Source organism: Perissodus microlepis, chromosome 13 (assembly GCF_051167445.1).
Source record: "Perissodus microlepis isolate ML-2025 ecotype Zambia chromosome 13, ASM5116744v1, whole genome shotgun sequence".
In the NCBI taxonomy this organism is placed as follows: Eukaryota; Metazoa; Chordata; class Actinopteri; order Cichliformes; family Cichlidae; genus Perissodus; species Perissodus microlepis.
Window position 1 is genome coordinate 19,368,870 of NC_140473.1, and position 22,324 is coordinate 19,391,193.

Sequence of the window (22,324 nt, forward strand, 5' to 3'; positions counted from 1 at the left end):
ATTTCAGCGTTGTTGTTCGGCCCTGCATTCAGTTCCCAAGTGATTCACCTCAAAGTGGAGCACACACAGTAAACATAATTACTTCCCTTGTATAATGTGCTCTGTACAATTCATGCAAACATCTGAACGGGCCAACAGCGAGACTTATATTTGCAAGGTTTCACTGTAGCATTGTATAACACTGAAAAAATGCTCTGTGTGCTTGAGTAAATTACGCCTCCATTCATAATAATCTCAGTTTTATTGACTGTAATAACTACATTTGGGCTTTGTTTAGAGAGCAGTGCACTTTGGGTATCATGATTAAAAAACTGAACTATGCTCAGTGGTGAATAAAATGAGTTGATAAAGCCTTTTTCTTTGCCTTCTGAAACAATAGGACAAAACATTTAGGTTATTGTACGTTGTCAAGACATTATCCAAAAAGTGCCAGCCAAGCAGGCAGATAACTATGTTAGGAGAGTCATCGTCAGCTGAGCTGGAAAGCAGAAAGCAAGAGAGAGAGATTTTTCTTTTGGATGCTGTTAGGTGGGAATGAGCATGGCTCCGAGCGTGGAATAAATGATGGCATGATAAAGTGGAGTGAATAATGTGATATTGAAGTGTTAACGGAACTACCATTTTCTGTGACAGGATAGGTGTACTTTTGTGATGAGTGGGTAAGTCTGATAATTGCCTTTTATGTTGAGGAGTGTGCCTTTGAAGTGGACTTCTCTTTTAAGTCATACGTGGTGTGTGCAGCCAAAATCAGAAACCGCAGTGCGCTAATGTTTTCTCTGTACTGAGCTGACAGATGAAAGAATTATAAGACAGCTGGTCGATGTCAGCAGGTTTCCACAGCGGGAGATTTCCAAACTTACTGACAGTTAACATCAATGAACAGCTCTTGTTATACTTATTTGAGGTCTTGTGACCTAGACCGATGACGTAACCTGTGTCTGCAAATGTCGGTAAGCTCGCTACTGCACAGTGCGATCTTTCACTGTGTACTTGTGGTATTTTGTACTTTAAGATGTAAGTGGAAAATCAAATCTTAACATTTAATTCTCAACAAAAAGCATTTAAATTGAGGATTAAAAATGATTTGGGACAGCAACCTACTGTCAGCTAAAGATATCCAGCAAAAACAAACATGTTTATACATAATTTCAATCTGCAATTCCACGTTGCTGAATCTCTAAACTAATTAAATTATGTTTAAAGTTTTCTTTAATATTGGTTTATAATAACATTCAAGCAAGAGGAAAAGTCATTCATTAATCCAAATTATATTTGTGCAAACGTCTCCTGATATTTAGCTCTCGAGGATGTGAGTCAACACAAAGGATGTTTGGGGAAGATGTTTCATAGTTTGCCCTTCAAAGACGATCAGAAGAAAAAAAATATTAACCGGTAAAGTATCCGTACAGCGACAGTAGGAAACTGTCCTGTTCGATCTTTGATTTTCTTTTTTTAGGTGAAGTTTGAAATAGAAACAGGGAAGGCACTGATCTTTGTTTTTCAAAGGACCAACTGGATTGTTCATTTTAAATGTCATGGATAATTTGTCCCCACATGCTGTCCATCAAGTTGCACATTGTCATGGAAACAGCAACAGATAAAGAAACAAGTAGCACAGGAGAGCAGATGATAAGTCTGCCCTGTCACATTACAGCAGTTCATATCTTTGTATCTGCAGTCTTTCTTTGTTTCATTTCAACTACAGAACCTCTTGGTTTGCAGGGGTATTAAATGAAGACTTGGAGCACAATTCTGATACAAGACATTTTTCTTTTCTCTGTCTTTTCATAGCCCTCAAATACGGATATCACCGCTTCACTGCACAGAAATGTCCTGTCGCTGGGTGTGTGGTGGGTGTAAGAGGCAAGTGTGAGGCGAGTGTCTCTTAGAGCAACAGCTGAGACGGTCTATTCTCAGGCAACAGTTACTGGATATCTTCAGTGGACTTTCCACCTTGTTTCGGACTGACAATACCCCCAGAGGTGGTTGTAAAGAGTCCACAGAGACATTTTCTTCCTTCTTCACTGCAGCCCATAAGGTCCTACCATCACTTTAAGTCTCCAAGATATCCACGCCAACACAACCTGTGAAGTTAGCAACTCCTCCAGAAGTGGCAGAAACCTTTGGGAGAAGAGCCCAATCTAAACCCACCATGAGAGTCTCAGTTTCCCAACTGAACGTGTGCAGACCAAATCCTACCTACCTGATGCCAAGTGACTTCAGACGGGCCTACTCACCAGCTGATGGATTGGCAGTGAAAGATCCCGGAAAGAAGAAAGTACAACTTGTGCACTGCAGACTGAGCTATACAGAGGAAGACAGAAAGCAGGAAGTGATTGGTGGCTCAGTAAAGAACCTGTTCTCCTCACAGCCTTCTTACCGGTCTTGTATTTATCACGAGGTGCCTCTGAGGTGCACTAGATCCTTTGTGTTTTTGGACAAGCCACTTTGTATTTCCCTTGTGGAACTACAGGGGAAAGGAGCACGTAAACCAGCTTTGTGTAGGTCGACATTGTCAATTCGCCTTGGTACCTCGTCCTGCCACAGATCCTCTAAAGATAGCAAACCAGCCAAAAGAAATGAGGGATATGTGAAATCCAGAGCAGCCGTGTTGGACAGCAACCAACGTAATGGCCAAGAGAGCTCTTCAGGTCGCTGCAGAGGCCCTCTATCAAAGCACAGGGGCTACAGGTTCAACCGAACACCACCCGCTTGTGGTGTTAACAGCAAGAATGAGGATTCAGACACGCACTGCCTCAGTAATACTTTGGGATTATTGTCATTCAGAGGGCCAGGTCCTTCAAACACAAAGACTGGCACACAGAAGGGGAATGCAGATGAGGCTAGCTTCTCTGCATGGAGAAATTTCAGGCACAGGCAACACACTTTCGAAACTGGCCCAGGTATGAATTTCATCACCTTGATTCACAAGTCTAAAACATTTAAAGTGGCCATGCCAACTGATCTGTATACTCCTTTGACTGCCTTATATATATTCTAAAGCTGCTGTAGATAAGATCGCATTATTCTGTAGGTGTGAAAGTAATCTAAATGTGGTCTTGGAGGGTAGAAAGTCTCGTTTTTTCACTCTGCCTGTCACCTTTTGATTTATACTTCATGCATGGATAATAGACTCACACACACCTACCACACTTATCCTACTGTACATTCACATTGTTTAAATAAATCCCAGCTGATACAAGCACACACTCAGCTCAACTGCAAGTTTTATTAAAGTGCAAACACTTTCTTTCATCCTCCTTTTACTTTTCACACTTTGCTGCTGCATATCTTAACAATAGACTTAAAATAAACTGGAGGATTTTAAGAATCTTCCAATCTATTAAGAAGTCAGGACAAGATTTTATGAAAGGATTATTTGAAAAAATGTAATTGTGTTTATGCCACAGAGGAATTTCCTGTTTTAGAAAATGGCAATTAAGACAACAAACCAGCCCCAAAACAACAGAGTTGTTCAGCACATGTGAGATTTTCAGTGTCACACTACAACATGGTCTATTATTAAATGCAAAATTTGGTCTTTTGGTGTAGGAGACCAACTATTTCACTTCAAACGCCATCTTAAAACACACACTTTGACTGTTTTCCTGCTTAGAGGTAGTCTTATCTGTGCAATGTTTGAATAAATCCCTAAATATGAAGTTTATATCTTAGTTTAAGACAGAAAAAATGGGGAAGCAGTTAAACAGGATGTGTACAAAGGTATAAAAACCAACATATCTGCACTTCTAAAACTGACTAAAAGGCCTCACTTGCTTATAGGCAGGAGCCCAGAAGGCCTATAGGACTGACATTTGAGGTCCTAGACAAATAATCATCTCCTTGGTGAAATTCCTCTGGTTTTTACTTTATCACTGTTTTATGTTCTAAGTGACTCTTCTTTGTACTCATTTTATATTTTTCACTTGATGTAAGATGAAAGGCTGTTAATGGATGATTTCCTTTTCACTGGAATTTATAGTGAAGCCAAGAGGGAAAGCTACCTCCTATAGAAATAGTTTGACCGGTGACGCTACTTTGTAATAGTGCTCTATATACATGCCAAACGCTTATGGCAGGGTATTCAGTGGAGATATATATTCTACAAAAGCTACAGGAATGGGGTTATGAGTGCTGGATGCATGCACTGCCATCTTTTACATTATTCATGGGCCACACTCGTGTTCCTTCTGGGTTTTTCTATCTATCTATGTGTGTGTGTGTGTGTGTGTGTGTGTGTGTGTGTGTGTGTGTGTGCGTGTGTGTGTGTGTGTGTGTGTGTGTATCCGTTTGCAAATGATAAAAGTTTAGCTGGAGCTTAAGCATACTGTGAAATCTTTATTACAGTGACGGAAAGAAATTAACTGGAACAAACTGCAAAAGATACCGCTTAACACAAACACAACTTCAAATTATTTTTGCTTGTGAAATGGGGAAAATCATCTTGCTCTTTGAAATTTATTTTGGTTTTGATTGACAAGACTCGCCAAATTAAATTTCACTTTTTTCTGTGTCCGTCAAGTGGTTTCCGAAACATGGAGCAAGCAAGAGAGACCTGCAAAGGGCAAAAAGATGACTGTTCCACAGAAAACTGAAAGAGTTCCTACTTTGGATAAGACCTGTTATTATGATTCCCAACTGAAGACTCTAGAAGGCACTTCCAAGACTCTCAGCCTTCAAGTATGAGCCATTTTTCTATACTGTTTTTTGTTTGTTTGTTTGTTTTAAGAAAGCTCCTTCAGAGTTTATATTGACCTTTCTTTGGGAGGTTTTATTGAAATGAAACCTCCACGGAGTCCCACATCATAACAGAAATGTTTAAGAACAACAGTCTCATAGATATCTATTTTTGGTAATACCCAGAAAATACAGCTGCAAGAGCTGTTTGTTGTTGCAATGCCACAAATGGCCAGAGGGGTCAAATTTTCCTATAGCATAAATGACAGAATTGTAACCAGTTAATAGTACTTAATGCTTTTTTGCACATATGCATCAGTACTTCTACAAATTTAAAGAGATCTTGTATCTACATAAGGCTATAGAAAAACATGGTCTAATATATGCATCTATCTATCTATCTATCTATCTATCTATCTATCTATCTATCGATCGATCTATCTATCTATCGATACACTGAAAAAAAGGCCATGTTGGATTTACTTGATTTAATAGTGGACATTGGTTGCACACAAATGTTTTGCTTTGGCAGAAACTTAAACAACTGAGTTAAATTCAATTCAATTCAATTCAATTTTATTTATATAGCGCCAAATCACAACAAAAGTCGCCTCAAGGCGCTTCATAGATACAGAGAAAAACCCAACAATCATATGACCCCCTATGAGCAAGCACTTTGGCGACAGTGGGAAGGAAAAACTCCCTTTTAACAGGAAGAAACCTCCGGCAGAACCAGGCTCAGGGAGGGGCAGCCATCTGCTGCGACCGGTTGGGGTGAGAGAAGGAAGACAGGATAAAAGACATGCTGTGGAAGAGAGACAGAGGTTAATAACAGATATGATTCAATGCAGAGAGGTCTATTAATACATAGTGAGTGAGAAAGGTGACTGGAAAGGAAAAACTCAATGCATCATGGGAATCCCCCGGCAGCCTACGTCTATTGCAGCATAACTAAGGGAGGATTCAGGGTCACCTGGTCCAGCCCTAACTATATGCTTTAGCAAAAAGGAAAGTTTTAAGCCTAATCTTAAAAGTAGAGATAGTTTCTGTCTCCCGAATCCAAACTGGAAGCTGGTTCCACAGAAGAGGGGCCTGAAAACTGAAGGCTCTGCCTCCCATTCTACTTTTAAATACTCTAGGAACAACAAGTAGGCCTGCAGAGCGAGAGCAAAGTGCTCTAATAGGGTGATATGGTACTACAAGGTCATTAAGATAAGATGGGGCCTGATTATTTAAGACCTTGTATGTGAGGAGCAGGATTTTGAATTCAATTCTGGATTTAACAGGAAGCCAATGAAGGGAAGCCAAAACAGGAGAAATATGCTCTCTCTTTCTAGTCCCTGTCAGTACTCTTGCTGCAGCATTTTGGATTAGCTGAAGGCTTTTCAGCGAGTTTTTAGGACATCCTGATACTAATGAATTACAGTAGTCCAGCCTGGAAGTAATAAATGCATGAACTAGTTTTTCAGCGTCACTCTGAGACAGGATATTTCTAATTTTAGAGATGTTGCGCAAATGGAAGAAAGCAGTCTTACATATTTGTTTAATATGTGCGTTGAAGGACATGTCCTGGTCAAAAATGACTCCAAGGTTCCTCACAGCGTTACTGGAGGCCAAGGTAATGCCATCCAGAGTATGAATCTGGTTAGATACCATATTTCTAAGATTTTCAGGGCCGAGTACAATAACCTCAGTTTTATCTGAATTAAGAAGCAGAAAGTTAGCGGCCATCCAGGTCTTTATGTCTTTAAGACATTCCTGCAGTTTAACTAATTGGTGTGTGTTATCTGGCTTCATGGACAGATAGAGCTGGGTGTCATCTGCATAGCAGTGAAAATGTATGCTATGTCTTCTAATGATGCTGCCTAAGGGAAGCATGTATAATGTAAACAGAATTGGTCCTAGCACTGAACCCTGTGGAACTCCATAATTAACCTCAGTGTGTGAAGAGGACTCTCCATTTACATGCACAAATTGGAGTCTATTAGATAGATATGATACAAACCACTGCAGTGCAGTACCTGTAATACCTACAGCATGTTCTAATCGCTCTAATAGGATATTATGGTCAACAGTATCGAACGCTGCACTGAGGTCTAGCAGGACAAGCACAGAGATGAGTCCACTGTCAGAGGCCATAAGAAGATCATTTGTAACCTTCACTAAAGCTGTTTCTGTGCTGTGATGAGCTCTGAAACCTGACTGAAACTCTTCAAATAAACCATTCCTCTGCAGATGATCTGTTAGCTGTTTGACAACTACTCTTTCAAGGATTTTTGATATGAAAGGAAGGTTGGAGATTGGCCTATAATTAGCTAAGACTGCTGGGTCTAGAGATGGCTTTTTGAGTAAAGGTTTAACTACAGCCAGCTTGAAGGCCTGTGGTACATAGCCGATTATTAGAGATAGGTTGATCATATTTACGATCGAAGAATTAATTAATGGCAGGACTTCTTTGAGCAGTTTTGTAGGAATGGGGTCTAAAAGACACGTTGATGGTTTGGAGGAAGTAATTATTGAAGTTAACTCAGAAAGATCAATTGGAGAAAAAGAGTCTAACTTAACATCAATGGTACTAAGAGTAGCTGTAGATAATATTACATCTGTGGGATGATTACTGGTAATTTTTTCTCTAATGATAAAAATTTTATTTGTGAAGAAGTTCATGAAGTCATTACTAGTTAACGTTAAAGGGATGGTTGGCTCAACAGAGCTCTGACTGTTTGTCAGCCTGGCTACAGTGCTGAAGAGAAACCTGGGGTTGTTCTTATTTTCTTCAATCAGTGATGAATAGTAAGATGTTCTGGCTTTGCGGAGGGCTTTCTTATAAAGCAGCAAACTATTTCTCCAGGCTAAATGATGATCCTCTAAATTTGTGACACGCCATTTCCTCTCCAGATTACGAGTCATCTGCTTTAGGGTACGTGTTTGAGAATTATACCACGGAGTCAGGTACTTCTGATTAGAGACCTTAGTTTTCACTGGAGCTACAGTATCCAGAGTCGTACGTAGTGAGGAGGTGAAATTATTAACAAGATAATCGACCTCTGTTGGGGTAGGGTTCAGATAGCTGCTCTGCTCTGTGTTGGTACAGGGCATTGAAGATGATAACAGTGGGTGGATTATATTCTTAAACTTAGTTACAGCGCTTTCAGAAAGACATCTACTTTGATAAAATCTACTCTCCACCGCTGTGTAATCAATTATTGTAAATGTAAATGTTATCAGGAAATGATCAGACAGGAGAGGGTTTTCAGGAAACACTGTTAAATGTTCAGTTTCTATGCCATATGTTAAAACAAGATCTAGAGTGTGATTAAAGTGGTGGGTGGGTTCTTTTACATTTTGAGAGAAGCCAATTGAGTCTAATAACAGACTAAATGCCATGTTGAGGCTGTCATTTTTAGCATCTACATGGATGTTAAAATCACCCACAATAATTATTTTATTTGAGCTCAGAACTAAATTAGATATAAAGTCTGAGAAATCAGACAGAAACTCTGCGTAAGGCCCAGGTGGACGATAGATGATAACAAGTAAGACTGGTTTCTGAGTTTCACAGCTGGGGTGGACAATGTTAAGCATCAGGCTTTCAAATGAATTAAAAGTCTGTCTTGATCTTTCATTAATTAATAGGCTGGTGTGAAAAATTGCTGCCACACCGCCTCCTCGGCCTGTGCTTCGAGGTTTCTGGTAGTTAGAATGACTCGGGGGTGTTGATTCATTTAAACTAACATAATCATCCTGCTGCAACCAGGTTTCTGTAAGGCAGAGTAAATCAATTTGTTGATCAATTATTAAGTCATGTACTAACAGAGACTTGGAGGAGAGAGACCTAATATTTAATAATCCACATTTCACTGTTTTACTCTTTGGTTCAGATGTGGATACTGTATTGTTCTTTCTTTGTAATTGTTTATGTTTAAGTTGTTTGTTGCTGGTTTTTAGTTTGTTTTTTGTCTTTTTGGAAGCTGACACAGTCTCTATGGAGATGGGTTTTTGGGGGGGTAGCAGGAGGAGAGAAGCTGCAGAGAGGCGTGTAAGACTGCTACTCTGCTTCCTGGTCCCAACTCTGGATAGTCATATTTTGGGGGGTTTAATAAATTTGTCCATATTTCTAGAAATGAGAGCTGCTCCATCCAAAGTGGGATGGATGCCGTCTCTCCTAACAAGACCAGGTTTCCTCCAGAAGGTTTGCCAATTATCTATGAAGCCCACATCGTTTCTGGGACACCACTCAGACAGCCAGCAATTTAAGGAGAACATGCGGCTAAACATGTCACTCCTGGTCTGATTGGGGAGGGGACCAGAGAAAACTACAGAGTCCGACATTGTTTTAGCAAAGTTGCACACCGATTCAATATTGATTTTAGTGACCTCCGATTGGCGTAACCGGGTGTCATTACTGCCGACGTGAATTATGATTTTACTGAATTTACGTTTACCCTTAGCCAGCAGTTTTAAATTTCCTTCAATGTCGCCTGCTCTGGCCCCTGGAAGACAATTGACTATGGTTGCCGGTGTCTCTAGCTTCACATGTCTGAGAACAGAATCACCAATTACCAGAGTTTGACCCCCGGCGGGTGTGTCACCGAGTGGGGAAAAACGGTTAGACACATGAACGGGTTGGTGGTGTACCTGGGGCTTCTGTTTAGGACTATCAACACAACTTTTTCATATTCAGTAAACCTGTGCATTTTGTGTTCATAAAACGCGATTGAAACATGTTCAGATGAAGTAAGTTGAGCTCTTGGAATATTTTAATCCTTCACAATTTTGTCATTTTATTTCAACACTATTCAATAACTTTTACCCCAATACTACTTGGTCACTTAAATACTACATGTTGTCTTCATATTACATAATGTTCAACAAAGTCTAGATCCTGGTTACCATAAAAATTGAATGGATCTACAACAACTACCATCCTCCTATCTTTATCCTGGTTGCAGGAGGGCTGGGAAATAACCCTGAAGTGATAGGTTATGAGGCAGGGTACACCCTGGACAGCTGACCAGTCTATCACATAGAAACAAACAACCATTTACACTTACATTCACAGGTAATTTAGAATCACCAGTTAACCCTAACTCTAATAACTGCATGACTTTTAACTGTGAGAGGAAACCAGAATACCCAGAGAGAAACCACTGCAAACTAGCCAGAATGTGGATTTGAACCCAAGACCTTCTTACTTTGAAGCAACAGCACTAACCAGCATGCCAACAATCTAGGAAATACAGGAAAGCTATGATTTCCTGTATTTGATGCAGAATTTTTTTGTTTTTGCCCTTGACAGGTTAATCCACAATAAATAGCAATAGCATACACATGGTGTGTGTGTAGTTGTTTGCCTCTTATAACTCCAGTGATTTTCCTGCAGTTTGAAATCTTGTGCGATCTTGTGAATTCCATGAGTTCAGCAACTAACCACTCTTACTAGACTGTATCATGTCATCTCAACAAGAACAAATTAAGTTGTTGAATTTCGTACAGATCCTTCATGATTTAATTACGTTCATAGAAACGTGAAATTATTGTGTTCAAATTACAAGTTAGACTTTTTTAATGTAGCAACCACCCAATTTACTTTTTTTGGTATACCAAAAAAAAGTAGAGGTGGCTGCTCGACTTGACTGAGATGGATGCCTTCCTGAAACCACGATCCAAAGAGCGCGAGACTGAAACCCGTGCAGTGCAGCGGGATTTAACATTGCTATATTATTGACTTACTTCACTTGAACATGATATGAACAATTTAATCTAGCCTCTCTGCATATCATGTAGTTTCTACACTATATAGTTACACTTAACTTTAAAGCATGAGGCAATTGTGTTAAATACACGCGAGATGCTTACGTAAATCCAAGAGCTGGCCAATCCCTTTTTTTTCAGTGTAGATAGAGCTTTATTCTCAAATGTTTGACTTTATTGTTGACATTTAAACTCAGTTTTTGTCTTGTTGACTTTGTTTCTCAAACGCAAAATTGTGTTGTTATACTAAATCAAATTTCAGGACTTTGTAAATTAAGTTTTTACACAAGTTTTCCAAAATTTGGCATCAAATTCATAATAAGCACATAAGTCATAAAAGAAACATTTGCCTCAGTATTTGGTATGTTGTGTTTGTTCATTTTCAATTAAATTTAGGGTTTCAAATTGGTTGAAAGGCATTGCATTTTGTTTTATTTATTTTTTTACACAGTGTCCCAGTTTTTGTTTTTTTTTGTTTTTTGTTTTTTGAAGGGTGTTGTAGGTGTTTTTACTGAAATGATTTCAGGCACTCTTTCAGCTGTGTAAGATATTATTAAATATAATTTCAAGGAAAGAAAAAAAAATAGACCAGACCCTCCAGTGGCAAATTGACTTCCAAATTTCTTCTCTTCCCACTCCTTTTGATCCATCAAAGTTAAAGAAAAATGTAGAAGGTGAGTGAAGCTACTGTGGATCGAAATTCACAAATAATTATTCTACAAGGCACAGAACCATGACCAATAATACAAAGGTTGTTTTGGAGGGAAGAAAATACTACAAAAAGTAGTTTGGTATTGTCACAATGCAACCACATAAGATGGAAGAGGGCAGTATATGTGCCATGTGTAACCTTTAAAATCCTCATTAGTCAAGTTTTACATATGTACACTGCTCAATTAAGCTTTCCCACACAGAGAGTGTTAATTTGTTTTCCTGTTGAAATGAACATCTGTACAACAGCTGCATCATCTCAATGGGTGATTTGAGAGATTTTTTTTTTTTTATTACTTTTGCTGTTTTTCCTCATTTTTACATTTTAGTTCAAACGTGGACCCACTTGCAGACTCAAACACAAAGCAGAATAAAAGCAAGCTTTATTATCAAGTCTACCTCTGAAACTGAAACACAGAGACCTACTCAAGGGAAGCAAGAAAGTAAAACAGACACTCCAACAAAGGATGGGGCAGGGCTATTTATACACAGAAAACAGGCTGGGGATGAGAAACAGAAGACAAATGAGATGTAGGCAAATGCAATCAGGACAATAAAGAGACAGGAAGTAAAACTCTAATCAATGGAGGAAGCCACCTATCAGAATAAAACATTAAATTAACAAACAATTAAAAGAAGACAACACCAAGACATGAATAACCTAACTTTTGGAGAACACAATAAAATGAGACGGATTGGGAAGAAACAGAGAAACACTAAGGGAACTACACTCGTGAAAAATAATCAGCTCGGCTGAGAAACTAAAGTTGACCGAGGATTCACAACCCAAAACTAAGACTGTAAATCATTTTAACAGGCATTCAAACTCCATAAACACAAAGATACCCAAGTGAAACTTTAAGATACTAGAATAGTAATGAAAAAAGTAATGAAAAAGCAGGAATCCATTTCTCCATACAGACCAGAGTTCACATAATACAGAAAAACTAAGTGTCAGCATACCAGGATAACAATGAATACATGAACCCAGACACAGGATCACAAAACAGAAAACAAAGACTCAGCCACATCACAAGCAATCAAACTCACGTTTAGAATAATAAAGGAACAAAAAATTCAACTCAAATGTATTCATTAAGATCCTAAATTCAAAAAACTTGATGAGGACGGTCCTCAGTCCTGGTCCTTGATTATTATTTTTTTTATATCTTTCAGCTTTATGTTTTGCTTTCTGTATTATATCTATATAGACCCAGTTCTGGTTCTGTTGCTGTCTTACTTTATGATTCCTACTCATAATATTTATTGTTTGCAACCCAGTGCTTTGTTTCTTGTATATTTATTTATTTATTTATTTATTTATTTTTGCTTTTCAGTGTTTTCCCTGTCTCTCATCCATCTGTCTCTAATTTCTGATCGTGCCTGTACTGCCCTCGCCATCATGTCTTACATGAGACCCTTAGTATTTGTCTTTTATTTCCTGTTTTACTTTGAAGATTGTTTTTTTTATTCCTTACATCAGTTTACTTACTCTTTTGTCGTTATACCACCTGTCATCACAGGTTTCCTCGTCAGATTGTGCTTCTGGATTATTCGTTGCTTAATTCTTTGCATTTAGACTTATTTTGTACTTCTGTTTTTGGCCCGAAATTAAATCCTCGTTATACTGCCCCCAGCTTTGTGCTTATGGTCCCACATCTTTACATTTCACATATTTTGGCACATGGGTTCAACAAGTTAAGGAGAAAAAAGAAAAAAACTAATAATTACAGTTTCCCTTTTTTCTTTTTGCTATTTGAAAACATTTTTGTAGTTTTATCTTATTGCTGTGATGGGTAAAGATCCAATGAGTTCTGTGAAGCTTTTTAAAGGATTCCGCTTCCCCCTGTGAGCAAGGCTCTTCTACCTTTATCTCCACTAAAGCTAAGCATAATATTTCCATGTTGCCTCCACCTCCTAGCCATTACAAGGCTGTGAAGAGGATTGTCCAAGGTTAAGATGTAGATTAGGGATGTTTTCAAAGTAGATTTCAACCCAGTGAAGTTTTTCTTTCTCTTTCCACAGGATTAGTGTATATGAGTTGTACTCTATTCTTCCCACAAAAAAGCAGCTTACTGTATATATATTCCCCACCAAACCCCAGGAGGCTTTGGCGCTCTTCAGACCAGACTTCATCAGCCGATCTCAGGGTCGACTAAGGAGGTTGGAGCAGAGGGCTAGGATAAGGAAATCACTGCAGGACTCCAATCCAGACCTGGTGCAGGGCCTTAGGGAAAATCGTGTCAAGCAAAAGAGGAACTGCACCACACCAGATCCACTTAGCGGTAAGCACAGCTGAATAACTCAGGTCGAAACCTGGAGCAGAAGTAAGCCACTTAGTAGAATATAATGTCACATACTTATTGGCCCACCAATCTGAATGATTTGATTCTGCTGTAAAATGACAGCAGCACATCAGGAGTTCTAAGTCACAGCGAAAGATCCTGAAGGTTGTGGAAGTAAAAGTAAGGCAGGAGCTCTTGCAACAACAGCAGGCAATCTACAGTGTAGCTACTGCAGATCAGATAGGATTCAGTCCACAGCAGGCCCTCATCTCCTACATTGATCTTTTACCATGTATCCCATCTCTTCTGTCACTTCTACAGAGACAGAAACATTCATCAAACCCATGAAGCACTACGATGAAAGCTCCTCCAGTCAGTGTAGTTTTCTGGAGACACTGCAGCCTCCAACACACAGAGTGAGAAATAATTAAATAAGAAGCTCGTAGCCATACCATATTGAATTTTGCTGGCATTTTGAGGAACTGTGAATTGTTTCTCCAATAATTCTTTTTAACCTATCTAAACTGGGGTGGACTGAAACAAAGGGGAGGACATTACATTTTATTCCCTTTAAAGTGTAGTGGCATTTATCCAACTTTGCTCTCTGCTGGACATTATCTGGTACTGCAGATCCATTAAAGCACTGTTTTCTGCATGCAGGAAATAAAAAAAGTTTCAAAAAATAGACCATAATAATCCTTTAGTTTTGTTTTGTGCTATTTCAAGTTAAAAAAAAAAAAAAGATTCGTCAAAAAAGCATTCATACGCAATGCCAAGTATAATTTTAAATACATATAATGATGTGTATTTTTTTTAATCGTGGTTGGGTTATTTAAGATTCATGTTCACTGTGCAAGAAATTGGCTTCTATATACATTTTTCTGAGCATTAATCTCCAGTTTGTGCTTTTGAAAAATGTGGGATTTTATTACATTGGTGGAATATGAGCTCTCCACAGGTCACATAATATCAAATGTTCATAAATGCATCCTAATTTTAAGAGTAGCAACACATCCCATAATAATGATTTCCTGGCTTTTTTTGTTGGATAACAGCCTGTTTTTTTCTGAAGTTAGGAGGGATGTGTTTTCAGATCATCTCTCGGCTCTGAATTTTGTTTTGGAAGGTCATGGCGGGGTCATGAAATTAGGAACCATGAATAGCTCACAGTCATCTCTGACTGAAGTTTGGATTCTAATTATAAACAGAGTTAGTAGGACTAGATATGCCCGTGCTTGGCATGTGTGTGGGTTTGATATCTGTCCATGTATGTGTGTGCGTGTGTGTGTGTGTGTGTGTGTGTGTGTGTGTGTGTGTGTGTGTGTGTGTGTGTGTGTGTGTGTGTGTGTGTGTGTGTAACTGTCTGAAACAGAGAGATCACACACAGCCCTCAGTGTTCATTTACATATGCGAGATTCATTTACATTTTAATTCTTATTTTTTATTCCTGTGTGTTTGTGTGTGTGTGCGTCATATTATTGCCTGTGTGTGTGTGTGTCTGTGTGTGTGTGGGTGTGTGTGTGGGTGTCCTAGATAACCTTTTCAAGCCTAGAGAGAGGTCTATATCGAGTAGAGAGATGCAGCTGAGGTCCAGACGGTGAGTTCTCAGATCAAACCCGAGTCAGACATTGTCACTCTTCTTCTTGTTGCACTTTGCTTTTTTTAATTCAGCACAATCCATCACCCTTGTTTGTCATATCTGGATGCATCCACACAATGCACATTCACACATATGCATGCTGTATGGATACAATAGATCTTTGACGCCCAAATGTCTTGGCAGGAGATATGAGCTTTCCTCTGTATACCTTATCTATTTTTTTCTTCCCTTATCTGGAAAGGCACACCTGATCAGATGATGGCTGCCCATTGTAATTTTTTTTCAAAAGCAACATTATCTGGCTTGGAGGATCTCTTGACAAATTGGCTGTAGTTGCGGGAATGAAAAAGGAGTCTGAGCGAGACCTGTTTATCAGTGGATCCAGGTTTTTCACTGGCTGTGGTCTCACTAGATAAAACCTCATCTCTAGTATGCCAGTCTGCTGGCATGGCTCAGCCACCCTCAAACTTCTGATACTATATTCCCCTGCTGCGTATGAATATGCCTTTTTCTGTCTGTAGGATTTACAACATGCTGCCAGAGGTGACAAAGAGAAAGGAGGAGGAAAAAAGAAGGGCTGTATCTCAAGCCAACAGACTGCGGGCCGAAGTCTTTAAAAAGGTAGTGCTTGGGTGATTTTGGTATAAAAATCAGTCCTGAACACTGATTATTGTGCATGAAAACTGTCAACATTAAAAATGCTCCTGAAGTACAAAAGAAAACACAAGAAGGGTTGATCCAAAGGATGGCATGGTGGGGCACAGATTAGTATAGCGTCAACTCACAGCAAGAAGGTTTTGGATTGTGACCTGCTAGTCAGGTGGGAAGTTTTTGTTCTGGTTTTGGATAGCCTCACTTCCCCCCACAGTTGAGCGACATTTGCGTGAAATTAATTGGTGTTTCTAATTTGGCAGCGGTTGTGAGGAACTCTCTGTGTTAGCCTACGGATGGACTGGCAACTAGTCCAGCATGTACCCTGCCTCTACCTCAACTCCACCTGGGATAGGCTCCAGCCCCACTCTCTAGTTTGATAGTTGTACCGATAGAACCCCAAAACTGCTCATTTTTAAATACATATTTTGTGCTGTTTAACATTACAGATGCAACAATGTATTGAACCGAATGCAAAGATAAATGGAAGGCAACTGAAAACTGAGTTTGTACAGCTCTAACAAGCTTAAAAATTCAGTTTTTTGGTATGACCACCTTTATTCTTCAACACAGCCTTCACTCTTTTAGGTAAGCTTTCTTTGAATCGCTCTAAGTAGTCTTCAGGAATAGTTCTCCAGGTCTCTTGCTCTTTCTTGGATGTTGGCTGCCTTTTGTTCTATTCTCTGTCAAGATGATCTTACATTGCTTCAACAATGTAGAAGCTCAGTCGCTTGGAGGCCAATCCATGACACTTGTGTGTTTTTCTATCCAGCTATGCTTTTATTATACTGGCAGTACCATTCAGATGCTTTCTGGATGGTATTGCATGGTGGATCAAAATCTAAAAGTACTGAAATGCATAACGTACACTCTGTTTTACAGATGGAGACACTCACTGTTGTATCTCTCTCCTGACCCCCTCCATACATATTAACAATTTGAGAGAAAGTGTAAAAATTTCACACATTTTCAGACAGTATCATTAGGATTTACCTTGTTGGTCCAAAAATACATGTTTATGCTTGTCAAATTGTGCTATCTTTGGCATTTTTCAATGAAAGAAACAAGGTATGACTTTTAATGGCAGGTGTCAAGTAATAAAGTGCCTAAAGATATTATTTAAAATTGGTTCTTTGCAAAAATGTATACACAACCCTGGTTCATCCTTTGACTTAGGTGCCGTTTTGAATGATTCTTAGGTAAGTGTTAAGCTGCTGGACTGAAAATGAGTAAAAAAAAAAAAAAAAAAAAAAAAGGCAGTCACCGTCCGCAGAAAAGCTTTTAAAGTCTTTCAGAGACCATGGAGGACTGTTGCTCAAGACCACTCAAAAAAAATGTCTGGCTCCTTTAAAGCAAAATATAAATAAATGAGGGGTGGCTCAAGACTTTTGCACAGTACTGTATACTCAAGTAATATTTCAGTATTTTCAGTTGTATTTGACTGGATTAATTAATGGAAACATAAGCACACACAGCCAAAACAAACAAGAGGCCAGTCATTCTTCAGCATGTTAACATGTTTTAGCATATTTCTCAGAAAAGCTAAAAGCAAACCATTTCACAGAAAAACTAACTTAAACAAAATATAATATATATATTCAGATGTCTTTAACCATCTGCAATTATATCTTGATTAATGAATATAGTGTCCGCATCTAAAAATGAAGCGTTGTTTGATCCTTGTCCACCAGAGGTCACTGCTCAACTGCTGATGTTTCTGTCATTTCTCACTGTGGAGTATCGCCAGTGTATGAATTTAACATTAAGGTCTATCTAAACACAAATCCTCATATTTGCTTGAAATCTGTTATTTGCAGTGTGTTCAAAAATCAGAAAGCATTAAAGAACCTTCTTATCAGTCATGCCAGAACAAAATCATTACTGCATTACAGCTAAGCCTGTTTCATCCTTTACACAACCATGTCATTTTGGCTTTCACTGCTACAGAAAAATCTAGCACTATAAAAGCTTATATCCATTAGGCAATGCTGACATGATGCAGCACAGCTGAAAGATGTGGAAGCATCCACATCCTTCAGCTGTTAGGGGCCTGTGGCGAATGAATGATATATTTAGGACATGCGGTGTCAGACAGATCCATTTGGCTTCCCTTATGATCGAGCCTTCAGTCTCTAACATAACCAGAACAATGAATTCACTGTCAGTCAGGTGAGATGTGAAAAATGTGAAGAGATGTGAAGAGATGTCTCCAATCTCTTACAGATAATTACACAATTATGACAGTCTCGGTGTGTGTGTGTGTGTGTGTGTGTGTGCGCACAAAAGACAGACAGAGAGAGAGAGAGAGAGCGAAACGGTGTGTGCACGTGTTTTTCCATGATCTTATTCAATATGAGCTAAAATTGAAAGGCTTATTTCTTCTTTGCCACTGTGTAGGCATGCTGGGAACCGTTTTGCCTTAGGCCTCCCTTTCATTTTTAAGAAAACTGTGAATCTACAGTAAATCACAGTCGTGTGGTTTACTGACACAGCGAGCAACTGTAGAAGAAAGTGTGATCTCAAATCGCTCTGTAAGAGAATATTTTATTTCCTGGTGAAATGGAGCAGTTATGATGCCAGTGTGACCTTCCCACCTCTCAAATGAAGCCATTAGCTAGGCCCAACCACAGAGACTGAGAGAAAAGGAGTGTGTTCACCCTAACAAACACTGTGTGCTTTAGAGGTTTCGTTTCATCAGAAATTCTCCAACCCACACACACACACACACACACATATACATGCACACACAGGGGGGAGCCCAGCTAAGACTCACAGCAGGGTCTGATAGCACAGTGTAGAGGGTGGGTGGTTGTGAATGCTGGCTGAAATTTCATTTCAGCTGTTGTGTAGTACTGTAAGAGAAGCATGATTGCATAGCAGGGGTGTATGGTCAGGAAGCAAGCTATAATTATTCCCCCTACCTGAGCTTAGCCTTCTCAGGGGTGAAGCTGATGGAAGTGAAAGCCAATTTGGCAGCCTGAGTCTTACCTGAGTGACACTGAGCTGTTCTTAAAAGAGAAGGGAGGTCTAAGAGTAGACAGATATGTTTTTGATCTGTTTCTCAGGAGCTAGCGTAGCATTGTTGTTTTTCTTGTCTTGCAGAAAATTCTGGATCAGGTCCTGCAAAGATAAATCAGATACCTGAGAATGGGGATACTTCGCTGACCACTCACTGCATCTTCAAGCTTAACACTTTGCAATAATAATTACTGTATAACTCCTTTAATTTCTTACTTAAGTCATGCTATGTTGTATGATGTTGTCTTTTGCATCCTGTAACCAGAAAAAAACGATATTGCAGATATTGTCACCAGGCTTTTATTAGTTGAGGATAATGTATTTTGGCTATTATCTGTTACTGATATGATTCAATCTGACACTAAACAGAATTGCCAGATTATTATTAAATAGGCAATTTTGTAAAAGTAGTCTGCAGGTGGAAATTGCATGAAGTGAAATCTGTCTGAGATCAATTGTGTGCAAACAATAACAAAGCCCACACACCCCACCTACCACCGACAATTGCTCATTACCGACAAATGTGATGAGTTTGTCAGTTGTCAGGTCTTTTTTGCTGGTCAAATAAACATGCAGCAGTCAAACAAAACAGACATAATCATCTAAATTGAGCAGTTTCTTTCCTGATGGTTTTCTTCATTGGATATATCTTTTTCCACAAATGTCGCTCAAGGGCTGCAAAATAAACTGAATGTATCCCTCGGACATTCTGCGTTAAAGTTATTTTACAGGAAGTCAAGCCTTGGTGCTTTAACCAGAAAACCTTGGCTGTCATTGTTACTGTACAGTAGGTGTTCATAAAGCAGGAGAGGGAGGCTATGTTTCGTCATTGACTTCACATGTGCCTCGAGGCCTGTGGAACCTCCCATCCAGAACAGTGGAATTTCAAGCTAATCGAACTCAGGAGACTTGCAGCACCCGTGAAAGGGGCCTTTGTCACACAGCTCCAAACCAAAGATGACATTGTAATAAGAGAGGAGACTCCTGAGCACAGCCTGGGACCGCAGACCACATATACCTTGTAAAGGTGACTGACAACTCTGTGGCATTTAAACAGTGCCTCCTGGGATGAGGAGAGAAGACGGGAAGGACATGTGCTGCAGGAAAAACACAGTATATTCAAAGAGTAAATTCTTTGATGAGTCAGTTGCTTTGGAGTAAATGCAAAATGTTACGTTAAATGTTTAATAAAGGTTAAATTTGCTTACTGCTGTATTTCATTCTCCACTAGGATTAAAGTGATTAATTAAGGCCCTTAGGTGCAGTAAACAGCATCAATAACTACTGACTTTACTCCTGCCTGTGTTGTCAGGTCAGCAAAGCCATTTTGCAAAAGTAATGCGCATGGGAGAAATGTCCTCCTGCCATGTAGACTGGTTCCAGTTGATGAACACATACTGACAGGCAGTCGTATAAGAGGAGACGAGTGCTTGTCAGTCAGCCCGTCTCTCTCTGAGGCATCATGTGTCTGTATGTCACAGTGTTATCTCCGCAGAATGTGTACTATGTGCTCTGAGGCCCCTCAGCTGGCTTCCCAATGGCTTTGACTGACTCAACAGCCCTGAGGGGTAAGACTGATATGGCAGGCTTAGAAAGAAGTGAGCTTACAGTGCTAAATGTGTATGTGCATGCAAAGCCACTCATTACAAGCGTTTAGTCATTAGGCATATCCCTAGCAGGCATACTATTTGAACATCTAGCCTCAATGACATCATGTGTTTTTATATTTAGGTGTATTAAGGCGTTAAAGCCATCAAAGAATCTCAGGCTGAACAATAGGTAGTCATTTAAAAAGACAAAACTAGACCTAATGCAGACATAACTCCAGTCAGCTCAGGCAAAGCGATGAAATTCTTCCTCTTTCTCCCTTGCTCTCAGTTTTTCTTTTTTTTTTTCAGTTTGTAACCTCAGTGGAAATGTGAAGTGAAATGAGGCCTGCGCAGAGATACATCTGTGACTTTTTTGCCTGCAGCACACTCACTAAAAAAGATTAGGCTAAACCACACCAGGTAGCCTGTGCAGAACACAGATGGGGCCTGATTTATGGCAGTTTGTGTGCCTGGGCACAGAGACGGAGTGAAACAGGAAGAGGAGATGAAATACAAGGTGACTCATATTTTTTAATATAGATTGTTCTGAGAAATTGAATCATGCTAGTTCAGTCAAGGTCTTACATTTATTCCATCAGTCATTACAATTATAAGTTGTGCAGATAGCTAGGTCTATGGTTTAATGCCACATTATTTCAAATCTTACTTCAAAGTTTGCCACGCAAAAAAAAAGGACAAAGAAAACTTATAGGAGCAAATCAGGGCACAACAGGTTTAAAAGGCTTAGTGTTTTAAAAATGTCAGCTGAGAAACCACATGAGTCTACATTCAAAGATTTTCTTCTACACAACTCATCACAGAATTTCTCACGATCATTTCCAACAAATTACATCCCAAGCGATGCTGTGGTAAAACTCGCTAACCCCCCTTGGGCTCTGCCCTTTTCAGAGCTGAGTTCTGTATCTCACTTGTGTGTATCTCAGCCGCTCTATCATCACATGCTTGAGAAAGTCAGAAAAAAGCCAGTCATCCTAATTCACCCTGGACCCGCTAGATGAAAGAAGACATTTGTCTGTGTTTCAAGGATGTGTAGGACGACTAAGACTAAATAAGCAAGATCATTTGTTGTGTTCAAGGAATCTGTCTGCAATTATTTGTCGCTGACATATAAAGAAATGTTTAAATGTGCAGATTACTTCCATGCAGAAGTGGTTGGAGAAAAGCCACATTTGTGTATCCTGGTAACATGCTCTGAGAAATATACAGAAAATCAAACACACTGATCTGGTTTTTATGTTTCCTGTTAAGTTGTGAGAAGCCAGCAAAAGAGAGCTTGAAGATTAATAAGAGGAAGATATGCACAGTAGGTTACATTATATTCTCTGCAAAATCTTTTCTTTACAGCCTACGCACATTCCTTCTCAGAAGCAGACTGTTCAAGACAAGGCTGTCTGATTTCTTTAGACTTGTAACTCAATTCATTAATTTCACAATTTTATGTAAATTCACATTTTTTTTATTTATTATAAACTTTCATATATTTTTTTCTCCTTATTGTTTGCTGCTCTAGTTATATTTTTTCCTGAATAACATGTTTTGTCATTGTAAGGCTGGCCATATGTCAATATGTTTTTTTTTCTTTAAATTCACCTACTCTTTGTTGACAACAAGCTAATTAACTATCACAGACACATATAGGGCAAAAAAAAAAAAAAAAAGAAGAAGAAAGAAAAACTATAACTAGCATCCCCCCCCTGCAGAGTTCAGGGGAAAAATCTATGCATTCATTGATTTACATTATCCACTCGAATGTTCTCTGAACAGAAAGCGCAAAAACGTATATGATACTGCTATTAGTAAATATATTTGCTTATACAGACCAATCCCAGTCCACCAGTAAAATTAACATTGTGTGAGAGAATAGTGCAAACTGCATTAATAAAAAATATGTACACTATAAATCTAAGAAAAACAGCTGCATGAAGGTATACTACAGAAGTGTGTGTACAATCATGTGCCTGAAAGCTGTTTTCACCTGTCAAAATACGCAGTTATTATACAGTGTTATATATCGTCGA

General features: G+C 39.1%; 1 protein-coding gene across 1 annotated transcript; it reads left to right on the forward strand.

The window, feature by feature from the left end:
* The first annotated feature begins 534 nt into the window (after positions 1-534).
* LOC146375058 (uncharacterized) lies at positions 535-22,213 on the forward strand. The gene is made up of 7 exons (XM_084949647.1): positions 535-659; positions 1,792-2,903; positions 4,523-4,680; positions 13,247-13,427; positions 14,961-15,024; positions 15,549-15,648; positions 18,781-22,213. The coding sequence occupies exons 2-7, from the start codon at positions 2,153-2,155 to the stop codon at positions 18,808-18,810; spliced, it is 1,284 nt and encodes a 427-aa protein (XP_084805773.1). The 5' UTR covers positions 535-659; positions 1,792-2,152; the 3' UTR covers positions 18,811-22,213.
* The last annotated feature ends 111 nt before the right edge of the window (positions 22,214-22,324 follow it).

Bases quoted from the DNA above. Each gene is read 5' to 3' on its own strand.
- LOC146375058 (XM_084949647.1), top strand. From the start codon at position 2,153: ATGAGAGTCTCAGTTTCCCAACTGAACGTGTGCAGACCAAATCCTACC. The intron at 4,681-13,246 runs GTATGAGCCATT...ACCAAACCCCAG, and splicing joins CCAAGACTCTCAGCCTTCAA to GAGGCTTTGGCGCTCTTCAG. The intron at 15,649-18,780 runs GTAGTGCTTGGG...CTTGTCTTGCAG, and splicing joins GGGCCGAAGTCTTTAAAAAG to AAAATTCTGGATCAGGTCCT.